Raw genomic sequence first — 13,598 nt, 5'->3', positions numbered from 1 at the left:
CAAGAGCCACAGAAGAATACAAACAAGCCCTGAGGTGGATGCATGCCAAGTTGAGCTATTAGCTGGAGGTGAGACTGAGCTAATGCAGCATCACAACTTTTTATGGCAGCGCTCCCAGCACAAGCTCATGTTTGCCTGAAATCCACTGTTAGTTATTCTCCAGGCACACGTATTCTGGTAAAAATATTTACTTAGGTGCCTACAGTTCTGCTCCTGCACATAATTAACAGATGTTCTTGTGGGCCAGAGAGTGCAGAACCACTATCTATTAGATTTGGCTCTTCAGGACTTTCTAAAATCAACTCTTGAGTTGTAAATTGTTATGATGCCACCCATAATGACTCAAGGACTGCAAAACTCCTCTGGAAGGAATGTCTTTCCTTTAATTAAAGGCACTTCTTTAAATGCCATACGTAGTCAAAACCCAAGCTGCCGCTGTGAAGTGAGACCAGGCCACGTTAATTATTGCAGCATGCATATTAGGAAGCGACGAGATGGCCATCAGTTGGCGTTAGTCTCAGTACTGCAGCCAGGGAAGGGCTCACGTGGTAATCGCAATCTAGCATGATGTTACGGCTGGCGATAGTGTTGCCCAGAGACTCCCCGGGGGAAGTACTGTTTTCACAAAGCATACGTGACATTAGACTGTGAAATAATTAGAAAAGCATGACTGACTTTTCATTTCATTTCATATCCTATCTTATTTATATGTGGTTTTCTGAGGAAACTACTCTGGCATTATTTCGTACCTCTTTCTTGCTGAATCTGGTCAAGTGGATCTTTGTTTTGAAAAGATTTTTTTTTATTCGGGAAAGTTATTATGGTATTTATTACCTTATTGACAGTGTGTTTTTATTTCCAGTCATAATGGAGTTTCTCTCACAGTATACAGTTGATGTCAGGATTTGTATTTAATTAACATTTTTCTATGCTAAATTCCTTTAAAAACCCTTTGATTAATGCTATCCACATGTAGAGAGAGGTTGGAATTTACTATGTTCAACACTGCCGTCAATCAGAACGAGTAATCTTGCTTGCAGGTATTTGTCCCTGTAAATATTTGTATTACCCTAAATATTCCAAGTTATATTTCAGTTAAGAAATTCTCCTCCCATAACTTATTTTTATTCATATAACATGAAGCTTAAACAGATTGAGTTGAAATTAGTATATAAAAGTAGTGGCTTTGAAAATCCTCGACCACTGAAGGATGCTCAGAAGCACTTAACTCAGATGAAAAAAAGTAGAGGGCTTGATCTGAAAGCTGGCCATAAAGTCACCGTTTTTCAGGGATCGAGCTGAGGGCTGTCTTTACTTCTGTCTCGTTGCCCAGCTCTGCCTGTGTGGCTAGTCAAATCCCAGTGTAGATACACACTTAGGGACCCCTGCTTTGGAAGAACGGTGTGAGAGTGTTGCATACACCGAGGAAGAGGAACCCGGCTGTGATGTTACACTGTCTGGGCTCCTCCACCGTCGCAGCAAAGCACCTTCAGCGCGTTGTACAAACTCACTGTTTGCCAGTGAGCTAAGGCTCTGAAGCTGCCTCCTGAAAATTCAGTGTTTACAGAAGCCTTTAATTCCACTTAATTGAATCCTTATTCATTTTTAAAATTCAAATAATAATGATCTGTAGTCTAACCTTAACATAATGCTCTTTGTTTGATTTGCTTCATTGTTTTAGCTCCAGAAGTGTTCCAGGCCTTTATGGACGGCGGCCCGGGATACTCGTACCCTGTAGACTGGTGGTCGCTAGGAATTACCGCGTATGAATTACTGAGGGGCTGGGTAAGAATGTGAGGTTTGGGGTTTTATTTAATGCTTTGCCTGAGAGACGTCCAAAAGTTTGCAGTGTCCCCCTGAGCATATTGTTCATGATAAACTTCAAGTGGATGAGGCTGAGGTTTGGGTCTGGAATGCAGTCTTGAACCTTTCCCAACTGAAAACATTTTGGGGCAAGTTTTCTCCCACTCTCAAATACTTTATGACAGTTTACCTAAAATGGGCATAGACTTTTGGTGTGTGCTAAGAAAAAGACTAATTTTTAATGGCTGCTTGTTGGTGCTGAATTGGAAGCAGTGGTATTTTTCTATATAGAAGTTAAGTAACTTGGATCTTTATTATATCTTTGATTCTCTTGGCTAATACCCTAAAAGAGCTAATATAATATCCTAAGATGTTTGGCCCAGCTTCAGAAAATGCTTATCTGCCAGTGCACTCATTACTTATCTAATCAATTATGTGAATAAGCTTAATGAAAAATCTTCCTGAGTATGGTCGAATTACACAGAAAAAAAAATGGAAAATTCTTTTCCATTTTGGTCCAAAGGATTGGCGTTTGTTGGTTAACTATTTACTATTCCCTATGGAAAATAATACTTTAAATACTGTTTCAGGGTAATGACATTTAGCTTGCAGAGCTGGGATTTTTATATTTAAATCATATTCTGGAAAAGGATTTTATTGCATTGTGGTATGCTGTACTTAAGGGAGGAGTACTTGTTAATATATCACACTAGCACACAGTACTGCTACCCTGTCCTGCTAAGCACTCTCTAACGTAGGACAATCCAGCCCACAAAGATCTCACAGTTTCATGTGGAATGACAGACAAAGGAAAATAAAATAAAGAACAATTATTACCGCATTTTTAGGAGGAAAACTAAGCTTCAGAGTGCATGTATATTGTTACTCCAGACCATAAAACCAGATTTTTCAAAGTGTTAATATTTGGCCATATTTTAAAAAAAGGCCTTTGCAATTTTTTGCCACCATCACTCTGAAAAATTACTGAGCATTTAGGCTGACGTTGTCCCCAGTATGGAGCATTTTAACTCAAACAGTTAAGGTCTGGCAGTGATAAATACATACTCAGCCTTAGTGGTAGAAGGTAGTACTAGTTGCACATATAATAAGTTGAAAGAACATACTGCTGTTTTAATATCAGTCTTTTTCACCAAAAGGTTTCTCCGAGAAAGGAGCATAATGATTCATTGTGCAAGTAAAGCTGAACTCCCAAATCGCTATAGATTCCTAGTTACTTTAATAAATGAAAAATTATAGAGAGTGGTATCCATTTGCCAAGATCAGCAGTCTTCTGTGGATAAGTTTATCCATCTAGGGGCAAAGCAAAGCGGAGGCTGAATCGAACCAATTTTTAAATAAAAACATTGCCATCTGTCCCTGCTCCAGCCAGCTGAGCCAGCTGCTTGTGTTGCACCGAGGAGCGGTTCTTGCCCGTTGAGCAAGCCAGAGGGTGGCTTGGCAGCCTATGCCTTTCCACAGACTAGAAAAAAATGAGTATTTTTTCCGTTAAAATTTAATTCTAAGTTTTTCCTAGCCTAGCCAAGGCTAGGAGCCACGGCCAGCAGGAGGGATGCCGAGGGACGCAGCAGCGGGTTGCGGAAGCGCGCTCGAGCCGAGGCGTGCCGCCGGCAGCGGCACCCACGAGCCGCGGAGCCCGCCCGCGGCACGGGCCGCGCGGACAGCCGCAGGGCGGCAGCCGGGGCGCGCGGGGCTGCACGCCCGCGCCGGCGGCAGCCAGCACACCCCGAGGCAAGGAGAGGCAGGAGCAACGGGCCGGTCTCCTGGCTGCGACCTTCTCCAGCCGGGTCTCTCCGAGTTCTGGGTAGCACATGAAACTACCCGCCTGAGTTCAAGGGGCACTAGATAAAATTGATTTGCTCTCTGTTGTGCTGAATTTTTGTTCCTATTTGCCTCTGCGCTCACCAGCTGGAGCTATCCTCGAGGAGGCTGCGGCCACACGCGCTGCAGCTGTTGCTGCTGCCTTGTTCTCTGCCACCAAAACAGCCGAAACGACGCGGGGCTGGAAACTGGGCTGTGGCCACTGCAGCGGGCTGCAGCCAGTGCTGAACTGCCCTGCCCTCTTCTTGATTATCCATGCTAGCACGAACACCTCGTACCATGTTGCAGGCACATTTCTCCCCCTTTCCAGCTGCTAATAGGAGACCTGACAAACAAAAAAAAAATAGCAGTTTCTAATACTTTGCACTGAGTGTTGCTCCTTTTCCCAGCTCCATGAAATTAAACTGCACGATGCACACCACGACACAAGTCATCCTGCTCCTATGCCTCTACAATTTCAAATGGACAAAGCTAAAATATTGTATTAGCTGCTTAGAGAGGCAACAAGAATTTAACAGAGCCTACTGATGAAACAGTAGGCAGTGAAAAATGCAATCAAGGTAGAGTATCATTCTAATAACTCGTTTTACAAATGCATGACTTCAAAAACTTGTTCCTAATAATGAATGAGAATCTAAATTATAGGGAATCTGTTGGTTTCCGAATATACATTTAATCAAGAATAGATCACAGCATTCCTCACACACAAAGCACTTTAGAGCTTTGCGCTTCTCCTCAGCCACAGGAAAATTCAGGCACTGCAAACACAGCTCACCAGGTCCATGTCATCTATAGGCCCATAAAATATGTCAATTTTAGATTTCAAAAAGACAATTGAGGAGGGCTGTAAGTGAGAGAGACTACATTTTTATTGTAGTTTTGGGGCAGATTTTTTTTTGTATGCCTGCACTGCATTTTTGAATTTCTCCCTCCACTACTTGGTAAATCAAGGATTATAAAGCTTCCTCAAGCCACCAGTATTGTCACTTTAGATCAAAGTACTTTCTACTACTATAAGTAAAAAATAGTAAACAATCCACATATCACATAGAATGCCACAAGAACAAACTTATTTCTTTATCCAGTTTGAACTGATATCAGATATACCTTTTATAGAAAGAAAAATTTGAAGAGAAAATGCATCTACAAGTAATTATATTCATTAAAACAAAAAAAACAAAAAAAAAAAAAAAAAAAAAAAAAAGCACACCCACAAAGAAGAATTAGCCTCAAAGTTGTTATAAGATGTTTTGGTGTTTCAATATTTCCAAGATAAGCAATGCTGAGCTCAGGGAAACATGAGTTGTCTACAGTCTTGTATCCATTCTTGCTGACTTGATATTGATTTAACTTTATCCCAGAGGCCCTATGAAATTCATTCGGCCACCCCCATTGATGAGATACTCAACATGTTCAAGATAGAAAGAGTTCACTACTCATCCACGTGGTGCAAGGGCATGATAGCATTACTGAAAAAGGTAAGAAAGATAAAGTCCTTTCTTCCTCCCTCTTCCAGCAGTTCCTCCAGCAATTGGGCAGGCATCATACAAGCAAGACACAGCTCACAAACTAAGTAATTAAAATTTCAAGGATTAGGAAAAAAAGCTTATTTTTAGACTTTTATGAATATTGGTGATGCTGTATTATCTCTTTAGAAGCTATATTATTCTTTGGCTTAGATATGGGTCTTTTAGAGGCCTGGAAGAGATAGAAATGTAATGTTTCTGTTTATTTTATAAGATGTTAATGTTAGCAAAAGAACTTTGGGAATCAGTGATTTCCACTCTGGGCCCCTGCCCCACTGTCTTCAACCTGAGTGGCAGATGTGGCAGGGAAGGAAGAGCCACGAGGCCCTCTGAATTTGTGCTAAGATTTCCAGCAACAGTAGTTAGAAAAGGGCTGTATCTCTCCCAATCCCATGTTGCTGTATTTGCAACAACAAAAGTCCAGCCATATTATGCTATATGTTAGTAGCTACAAAATGGGCATCCTGATCCTGGAACTTGCTTCCTTCCTAACCTCCTCATATGTTCATTTGTTTTAATTTTTTGACCATACTGCAAGGCTCTTCTGCCCCTTCTAGGTATTTGAAATCATCAGTCTTGCTGGTTTGAGCAGGAAGTGTTTCTGAATGTGTGAAAAGAGCAATAGAAGATCAATTTCTTTTGCTGTAATGAGCAATCTATTTTTGATAGATGGTGCAATGAAGTGGTTAATTTTAATTGCTGCCAGGATGCTCACTGTAATAATATCTTCTAATAAATTAAGGACTAAATACAAATTGGTGGATAGCATTGAACTGTGATGTTTCATGTCACTTGGACTCTTGTGTGTTTGTAAATAGACTTTTATTGCTAATTCATTTCTATATTTTAGGCCTGAAACAGCCATCTGGTAGCAACTAAATTATCTTAATACCCTATGAGCTGTTACTTTTATTTTCTAAGATTGGGCCTTCTAGGAGGTGTTAGATGATTCCCTAACCATCTTCCCACAATAAGTTGTGTATCATACAATTTATTTGTGTGATACATTTATTCTTTTACTTGGCATCCAGTTCCTTAGGAAATGCCTTGTCTTGATCACAGCTCCTCACTAAGGACCCAGAGTGCCGTCTTTCAAGTCTTACAGACATCCAAAACTCTCCATACCTAGCTGATGTCAACTGGGATGCTGTTCTAGAGAAAGCCGTGACTCCAGGTTTTGTTCCTAACGTAAGTCAATATTCCAGCTGAACTGTGTTTGCAAATTCCAACTTATTAAAGTTACCACCATTGTTTTAAGCGTTTAAAACAGACACTTGCATTTATTGCTCTTCAGTGATTTGCGCTTGACAAAAGCTTTACTTTGGACTCTGCCTTCATGTACTCAGACACAGCTAAGAGAAAATTTGGCCCATTTCATTAGATCAAAACAAAAACTAATTAACCTTGGTTCACTTTTTGTACTATTTCAAATAAAAAACATCTTCCAGACTTTTCATTTTGTCTACTTTAGAACAAATGTTTGTCAGTGTTAACTCTGAACCAAAGAACATTTCAAGTCTGAAAGCTATGCATCATGATAACATTTCAACACCTTCTAATATTCAGGTGTGCAGACCCTCTTTCACCTAAAACATACTATTTCAAAAGACTTATTTATTTCCTTTGTGGCAATTCAGATTCTATTACAGCATTTGGTGGTTTCTGTTTTGTGGTTCTGTTTAGTTGGTATTTTCTGGATTTATTTTTTTTGTTCATTTGTTTAAAATGGCCCATAAATTGAATGGCTTGGAGGACCATGAATAAAAAGCAATGACTGGTAACCACATCTTTCTCCAGTTTACCAAGGCACAGAAGTTATTTCATGTCAAAATTCTTCTCTAAACATTTGCAACAGCCTAATATTATTTATACTTTTTTATGTAACTATGGATAAAAAAAATAAGGAAGGTGAGGATAGCTAACTTCTCTCCTCATCCAGGTATATATCAGAATTCCTGCTAAATCTGACAGGAATGGCAGTAAAAAGTGACTTTTATCCACTTGGATTAATCTAAAAGTCATATAAAAAGCTTGCTCAGACACTTCAGGCTACAGGCTGATATTGCAGGGCTTGTTCTACCAGCTGATCAGGTGCATTAGGAAAACAAGTGAAAAGGTGAGAGAAAAAGTATCTTTTCTAGCATAACACCTTTTTTTTTACATTTACTTTGCTGTTTCAGGAGACCTAGCTTGGCCAGGCATTTTCCAGGGAATTTTCTTTCTCTGAGCCCAGCATAATCTACACTGATTAACTCTGGGGCCACACAGCAAAATATTTTTTTGTTTTTTCTTGTTCTCTTTGGGAAAGAGGGTGAGTTGAAGCCAATATACCCTGAGATGTGAGGAGGATTTTATAACTGAGGGTTTATTTAAGCATATTTTAAATAGTGAAACACAAGTATCAGTTTAATCATCATTATTGTTTTTGAAAAACCACAAATAAGCTATTTTGGCTCCTATTTAAAACTCTCACCTGATTAGCACTTGAAATTCATAAGCATAACAGCGTTTATTGATCATATGGGAAAAAAATGCACACGTGACCAACAGACTATTAGATCTTGTTATGCCAGATGAGGAAATCCTTTTCTAATCACCCTTTTCTAATAATGAGAGGGCTTGGGGGGGAGGAACTGTAACAGACTTTGCAAGCAAAAATAGTTATTGTTCCAGTGCAAGTGCTTTTTTTAGTAGGGGAGTTTGCTGGTCTAGTCATACTAGTGATCTATTTCTGCTGTACGTAAGGTTTGTCTTTGAGAGCAATAGGAAAAAGATCAGGATTTCTGAGGCAGAAACGAATTCCATGTGCTGGCACCAGTTTCTCGCACCACAGCCTACAGCAAGATAATCTGCATGGGAATGCATCTGAGCTCATCTTAGGTACAAAACCTGAGGTCAGCCCCTTCCTTCCTTTGCTATCTTCAGTAGTGTCCAGGCACCTGAACCCACCTGCAGCCCTTCAGAAACACAGCAGGGGTATATACATTTTAACAATAAGGTCTTAGGGCCAATTTCTATCCTTCCTGCACTATTACAGTACTGTTTCTGTTCTACAACACTAATTTATATTTTGATGAATGCTCTGAGGCAAATTCCTCTCTATAATTGGAGTAACATGATTGGAGTCACTCTAAAAGTAGATCTGTGTATAGCTAGGAAGAGAATCTAACCTTTTGTATTTGCTTTATAATGTGATTTTTATCTTTACTGTGTTATTTAGTCTTCAAGCATTGCTCCAGGCCTGGAAAAAACAGTTCTCATTTTGCATTTGTGGGTGAGAAGCTGGATTGTTACTAATGCTGTTAACACTGACTGGACAAACCAAAAAATGCAATAATGCTTCAAAGAATAACTTTATATCCTTTTGTACCAGAAAGGAAGACTGAACTGTGATCCAACATTTGAACTGGAAGAAATGATTTTAGAGTCTAAACCTCTCCATAAAAAGAAAAAGCGACTTGCCAAAAACAAATCAAAAGATGGGTCTAAAGAAGGCTGCCCACTGGTAAGCTGGGAACTGTGCAGTCAATGGCATCTCACATGCTTTCTCTAATGGTAATCAGTTAAGTCCAGTTTTATCATCTCTGAAAATAGACTTGGTCTCCATGTGTGTCATTTGATATATAGCTGCATAAACCAACTCCAAAGCAAGATAAAAAGCAACCATTTATTTCAGTCATAAAAGTAACGGTATTTTATGCTATAATCATTTTTAAGATTCTCACAAATGCTCATTTAGTATGAAAAACTGTTGCCAGTTGGCAAATAAGCTTCCCACACATGGGCAGATAGTTATAAGGAGTATTTATTCACTGCTAGTACTGAAAATGTAAAGTATGCAGTGAACAAAGTCCTTACTTATAAATGTTTTAAAGCTGTCTTGCGCAGTCTTTACTAATGTGTCCCACATAGAAAGACACATTGTATATTCAGTCTAAACTTTCAAGAAGATTAAGAAATAACCACTTTCCAGACTTGAATTTTCATTTCAGTGGGGATTTACAGTTTCTGTTGCTACTCCTAATGATTGTGAATGTTCATGCAAACCATTCTTAGAGCTGTCAGACAAAAATCCTCAGGGATCCTTTGTGGGGAACATCTCCTGGAAGAAAGGAAGATTGATTCTGCTATCAGTGTGTACCTTTGAAGAGTCTGCAATATGCCTCTTGATAGTATTCATTCATAAGTTGTTTTGTTCAGTATCATTTCTGTTGTTGTGATTTTGTCTAGGATTTTCTGTCATTTTTAATCAACCTATTCATGCTGTTTTTTAAAGAACGTACACCTGCAGCAGTGCTTGGAAACTGTTAGGAAAGAATTCATCATATTCAACAGAGAGAAGTAAGTGCATTCCTTAATGCCTATTTAGCATTCACTACAGAAATTAATTTCAGAATGATTTTTTTTTCCTCTAGTCTTAAGGAAAGTGATTAACGATCACAGCAGTAAGAGCTAAAAGGCTGGATTTCCATTGATTTCTTCCTTTTACAGTCTCTGCTGGGTTGATATTGTAGTTCTCTCTGAAAGCAAGCAGAAGTGCTTATAGTGAAAGTATTTTAGATAGATAGGTAAATGTCACTAACAATCTGCAGAGAAACTGTTAACAATTAAGCAAAAGAAATATAATACAAGGGGCTGCTTTTTCAAAAGAACAAAGCCAAAGGTAGAGATAACTCATGAAATTAATGATATGAACTGCAGTGTTCTAAGGCAGATACTCTACTGTACTTTACTCCATAAAACATGTTATTTCAACATCGGTTATTTCAACAGAACTAAATATTAAGCAGAAAGTGTATCTGAGAGGAGGGAAGTATTTCATAGTCTAAACATTAGCCAGAAGCAGTAGAAGCACAAGTCTGAATCCCTAGAATGTAGATTTTAATCCTACTGATATACTAGATTTTATGCATTTTACTGTGTTTGAGTTTGAGCCACTATCAACCTGTTAGTTTTGTATTTGTATTAAAGATATAGTTCGTAACACCTTCATCCAAGTATACTCAGTAGCTTTGTTTGCTCTTGTTACATCTACAAGCCTTTAAAACAACTTTGTGAAATGTTAGGAATTATTGTAAGAGTCCTTATATCTTAAAGCTTACAGTGCAAGCAATTACTCTCTTTTGTAATTGAAACTGGGAAAGTGGTTGTCAACTCTGCATCATTCAGGCCATGCCATAAAGGAAGTTATGCCCTGGGTCACTCCACTTCTCTGTTACAACCTGTGGGCCGCCTCCGTGCCCCGCTGCTGACTGCTCCACGTTCCTCTGAAACTGCAGCAAGGACTTACAAGGAAAACGATGTCAGATAGATCCTTAGTGCCGTTTTGCACGATCTCTGGCAGAGGGTAAGAGCCATAAACAAGCAAAGCCAGCACATGTCAGCTCGTAGATTTTCAGGGACCTTGGTGAACTTCTCTGAGCTGGTTCTGGTATCAGGGAGCCTTTCTGCACAAGCTGCTGCCTCTGTTTGCTGTGCTCGTCTAGCCAGAATGTAGCCAGATGGAAGGCTTTGCTTTTGTTAACATCAGTATTTCACTGAATGCGAGCTACAAATTCAGGTACATGAGTATCTTCTGTTGAGACACAGGTATACGTCTTCTTTGCACACTGATTTTATCTTTCGTTAATTCTAAGGCAAGGGTACATACTGCCCTGATCCAAATTAAAGTAACACAGGAAGCAGGGTCGTCTGCAATCCAAATTCAGATTGGGTGGAGGAAACGTTTTTTTCTGTTCTTTAAGAGTGATATTAAAGAGTGATTTTATTAAAAAGCTGAGCACAGATTATCCTGCGATCTTAGTGACATTATCACTAAACAAATCTCCACATACATCTGCATCTATTTGCAGATGTTCAAAACCTGAAATAGCCCAAAAGAAAAGAAATAGATGCAATATTTTGTTGTAGTGGAATCCTATTTTTTGCTCTTCATGGTTCCTGAGCTTCTTCCGCTGCCTGAAAAGATGTCCTTAAGATTGAAATAAGAAAATAACAGAAGAGAAAACACAGGAAGTATCTACTTCTAAGAGAGAGTAATGTTTCAGTTGAACAATTCTAAAGGTTTGTCATCAAGATTATCAGCCCACTAGTTAAATTAAAACATTTTATGTTACATTTTGACAAATCAAATATATATTTCAAATACGTATATATAATGTGCATGCAGATGAGTTAGAATTATGCAGAGATAGTTTAATAAATGGATTGAAGTGACATGTAAATTGCCATATTGTTAAAAATTGTAGTATAAACTGTCAAAAATTTATTAATGGTTTTGAGGATTGGAGGTTGTTTTCTTAATATTAATATACTATAATAGTATTGCTATGATGCTGTATGACACAGCATCCCGTAGCTGTCTACTACCCACTGATTTCAATAGGCTTCCCCTTTCCTAAACCCCTAGAAAACCTTATTTCTCTCAAGATTTGTTTGAAGCAGTCACACTTAAAACATTCAGCCTGAAATTGAGGCAGTAGCATGGCTGCTTCACATTTTCCTCTCCTTTCTCCTGTCATTCCTAATGTTTGGCTATAACTAGTCCTTTCTTAAAAGGTACTGAACAGATCTAGGTGTACGGACAGTCTTCTGTTCCCAGAATAAACAGCAGAGGTTGAGGAGGGTTGATAATTTACAGGTGTTATTGTATTTAACATCATGGTTATGCTTTTGTCCATATTATAGGCCAAACATTTATTTAATAATCTCTGCATTTTTTATAAGATCAAATTTATTGTCTCTTCTTTTGTAGTTCCTTTCTTTTCAATTGTCTTTTCAGATTTAAATCCAGAGTCCCCGAGTGCTCTCTTTCATTTCCTTTTGATAGGAATTGAATATTCGTAATGATTTCCAGTATACCTCATTGAATGAACTTTTTTAAATATGTATTTTATGTCAGTGTACTGTCTCTTGGGACATTTCTATTATCATAATCCCCATAATGTCTGAATACTTTTTGGATGAAGTTACAGCATAACTTTTCTTTTCTTGACACTTTTCTGACCTTGGTTCAGCTTAAATCCATCTCTTTCTGAGCATTTCAAGTGATTGTGGGGCTCTTCACTAATCTCTTTCTTTTTCCTTTTGTAATCTTCAATTCTGTGTACAGTTCTGCTTCCTTATCTCAAAAAAGATATAGTGGAATTAGAAAAGTACAAAAAAGAACAACAGGATTGATCAGAAGTATGACATGGCTTACTCTGAAGGATTTGGTAGACTTGAACTTGTTTAAACTCAGAGAAACTTTAGTTCTTTTATAAAGGTTTCCATGTGCTGAGCTCCAAACTTGATCAAGGTAGAGATAGTTGTGGCTGAGATTGTTTCCAGTAAAATAGACGTAACTCTTGGTGCCAATGAAGAATTGTCCTTCTCCACTATTTTTCATTTAGACATTACCCAAAGGGTCACTCATCCTTGAAACTTTTGCATGAGAAATAAAGGAAGAGAATATGTAAAAGCAACTACTGTGAGCTGTCTGCTCTCTACTGACAGTTTTACAAAAGGGGAACTATCTGTCTCTTTCAGAATTACACCCAGGACAAGCCAGGAAATATGTGCCTTCCTTGAGAATGCACTTGGGACCATACTGCAGAGAGTTATCCTTATTCATGGGCAGGTGCCTGCATCTTATGAACTAGATTCTGACAAACTAGATCGAACATTTTCTCCTTGTGGTCCCACAAAGTCTAGTAACCAATACATTAATTTCATAGCTGCTTTCCTGTTGCTTGTGCATGTGGATCAAAGGATATATTTAAACTAGAAAAGTAGTTCATATTTAAAAATGTAACTGAACAAGACAGATACTGTTTAAGATGCACCTGGTCTTGGACAGCCACTAACACATTTCTAAGAGACACTTACTTTTCTAATCTGAGTATGGCTTGAATGTTAGTGTTAATCGGTTGTTTTAGTTTCAGTTTCTTAAATGGTTGCTCATCATTTACTGTTTTCATTTATTTACTTCATCTCTTGACTCTTATATTGCTTTATCAATTCCCAGAGTAAACCTGAGCTCTCAAGACATTACAGGCCAACATGTTACGGCATCCAGTATAATTTGTCACTTGAGTTCCACACACTGGTATTTCACGTGTCAGTCACTCCTTATGTGCACCTGAACCCATTATGCTTGATTATAAATTGCTAGTTGATAGAAAATTATATTCACAGCCATTTACTGAGCATAATTGCTCAACGGGAACCATCAACCTGAATCAATTACCCATGGTGTAAGTATATTTCCCCACGGATTTTTGGAAAAGGTGGGAGTAAATGTCAGGAGTGTCAGTGGTACAAGAAGACATCTGTACTATATCAGGCTACTTCCTCTAGAATTTTACTTTTCACATTCAGCTATAATAAAGCATAACTCATGCCTCAGTCATTTAATTTTAAATTGAATTAAACAGAGTTATTCGAATGATT

General features: G+C 38.4%; 1 protein-coding gene across 1 annotated transcript in view; it reads left to right on the top strand.

The window, feature by feature from the left end:
- The window catches only part of STK32B (serine/threonine kinase 32B), a 161,479-nt gene that overhangs the window by 139,090 nt on the left and 8,791 nt on the right, over positions 1-13,598 (top strand). The window contains exons 7-11 of the mRNA XM_062574564.1: positions 1,682-1,785; positions 5,004-5,120; positions 6,231-6,356; positions 8,542-8,673; positions 9,445-9,509. Of these exons, the coding sequence (XP_062430548.1) occupies positions 1,682-1,785; positions 5,004-5,120; positions 6,231-6,356; positions 8,542-8,673; positions 9,445-9,509 (544 nt within the window). The remainder of the gene's footprint in view (positions 1-1,681; positions 1,786-5,003; positions 5,121-6,230; positions 6,357-8,541; positions 8,674-9,444; positions 9,510-13,598) is intronic.

Source organism: Rhea pennata, chromosome 4, assembly GCF_028389875.1.
Source record: "Rhea pennata isolate bPtePen1 chromosome 4, bPtePen1.pri, whole genome shotgun sequence".
NCBI lineage: Eukaryota > Metazoa > Chordata > Aves > Rheiformes > Rheidae > Rhea > Rhea pennata.
This window is presented reverse-complemented; position numbering and strand designations above follow the sequence as displayed.